Source organism: Setaria italica, chromosome VI (assembly GCF_000263155.2).
Source record: "Setaria italica strain Yugu1 chromosome VI, Setaria_italica_v2.0, whole genome shotgun sequence".
NCBI classification, from domain to species: Eukaryota; Viridiplantae; Streptophyta; class Magnoliopsida; order Poales; family Poaceae; genus Setaria; species Setaria italica.
The window spans coordinates 31534165-31535666 of NC_028455.1; the positions used below are offsets into that span (position 1 = coordinate 31534165).

The 1502-nt window shown below is 45.5% G+C and overlaps 1 protein-coding gene across 1 annotated transcript in view; it reads left to right on the top strand.

The window, feature by feature from the left end:
* Positions 1-390: 390 nt before the first annotated feature.
* The window catches only part of LOC101770344 (DNA-3-methyladenine glycosylase), a 2248-nt gene continuing 1136 nt past the window's right edge, over positions 391-1502 (top strand). Inside the window, 2 exon segments of the mRNA XM_012846649.3 lie at positions 391-900; positions 1437-1496. Coding sequence (XP_012702103.1) covers positions 480-900; positions 1437-1496 — 481 coding nt within the window. The 5' untranslated portion in view covers positions 391-479.

Consider the following 1502-nt stretch of genomic DNA (forward strand, 5'->3'; position numbering starts at 1 on the left):
ATAAACCGTACAAGATGGATATCACTTAAGAATCAGCAAATCTGTCACAAATATCATGAATTTGCATATTACACCTACATTAAACTAGGTGCTTTCTTGTCAAAGAAAATACCGAATTATCCCCTTTGAGTTGCCGAAAAGATAATTACTGAAAACTGAGAATCAGGAAGAAATGAGGCAAGGAATTATGGAAACTCAGTGACCATGCTGCACGCGCCCCCAAGCAGAAACCACCAGCAATTTCCACTCACTAAACTATAAAAACCATCACACATTTTCAATAACATCAAGTGGAAGCTTTCAGGCAGCTACCTTGAAGCCCACATGCTACCAAACATGCTCAGGACGCATCACCTTAACCCTCAACACTTTATAATAGATCCACAGCCACACATACCAAACCTCGCAACTCGTTTCAAACCATCTTCGTAGTTTGCCTCCAAAAAACACCAGCCTGCCTCCTGCCTCGTGGCAGCACGATGCTCACCACCGCAAACAGCCGGCAGCACCATGCCTTCGAGAAGAGCCCTAGCAGCCATATCAAGAACCTCGACAGGAAGCTCCAGCAGGCCATGAACAATGCGACTAGCAAGTACATGCAGAGGATCTACCCTCTGGGAATCCAGAGGAGCAGCTCCAACCTGACATTGTCGTCGCTGTCGCTGTCGCAGAACTCCAACGACTCCTCGCTCAGCAGCTCCAACTCCAGCTGGGAGCCCAAGGTGCCGCTCCTCTATGGCGGCACCTTCAGCCCCTGGGGCGATGTGATGGTGTCTCTGGAGATGAGGAGAGAGGACGACGACAAGGCCAGTGACCATGACGTTGAAGGGGGTGAGGAGGATTTCGATTGCAGTGAGCCGGGGAGCATGCATAGGTGCAGCTGGATCACCAAGAACACTGGTATGAAATTCGCTGATCTTCATGTATTTGTTTCACATGCACTAGCATGATGTTTCTACTGGAGGAACAGTTTCGAATAATGATCGTAAGCTTTTCACCTTTTGAAACATGGTTTCTTCGTGTACAGGAGAAACGCGTATGTCTTCGGATAACTGAATGACGCAAAGAAACAGTAGTTAAAAAGTAAATTTTTACCAACTAGTGAATATAAAAAGATTGGTCATCAGGAAATTTATCTGAACGAAAAAGGAGGTTTGGATAGACAATGGGACAAACTTGTTCTTTAAGAGTTGGCGAAGTCGACTTCGCTGACCAGTGATAGTCTGATTTGACCAAGTTTCAGTGGTCACTTGCTGGTGAGATAGAGAGAAAGGAGAATAAAGATCAGCTGACAAATGCATAAGAAAGGGACTTGTCCCCGGTTCGGTGTAGTTTGTTGTGCAAAATAGACTACTCAGGAACATATGAAAAAATGGAAAGGATATAAACAAAACAAAAAGGAAAAACTGTCTGACTGAAAATTAACCATTGTGCAGATGAGGCATACGTTCAGTTCCACGACGAGTGCTGGGGGCGTCCCTGGTGTACAGCGACAAGTACTT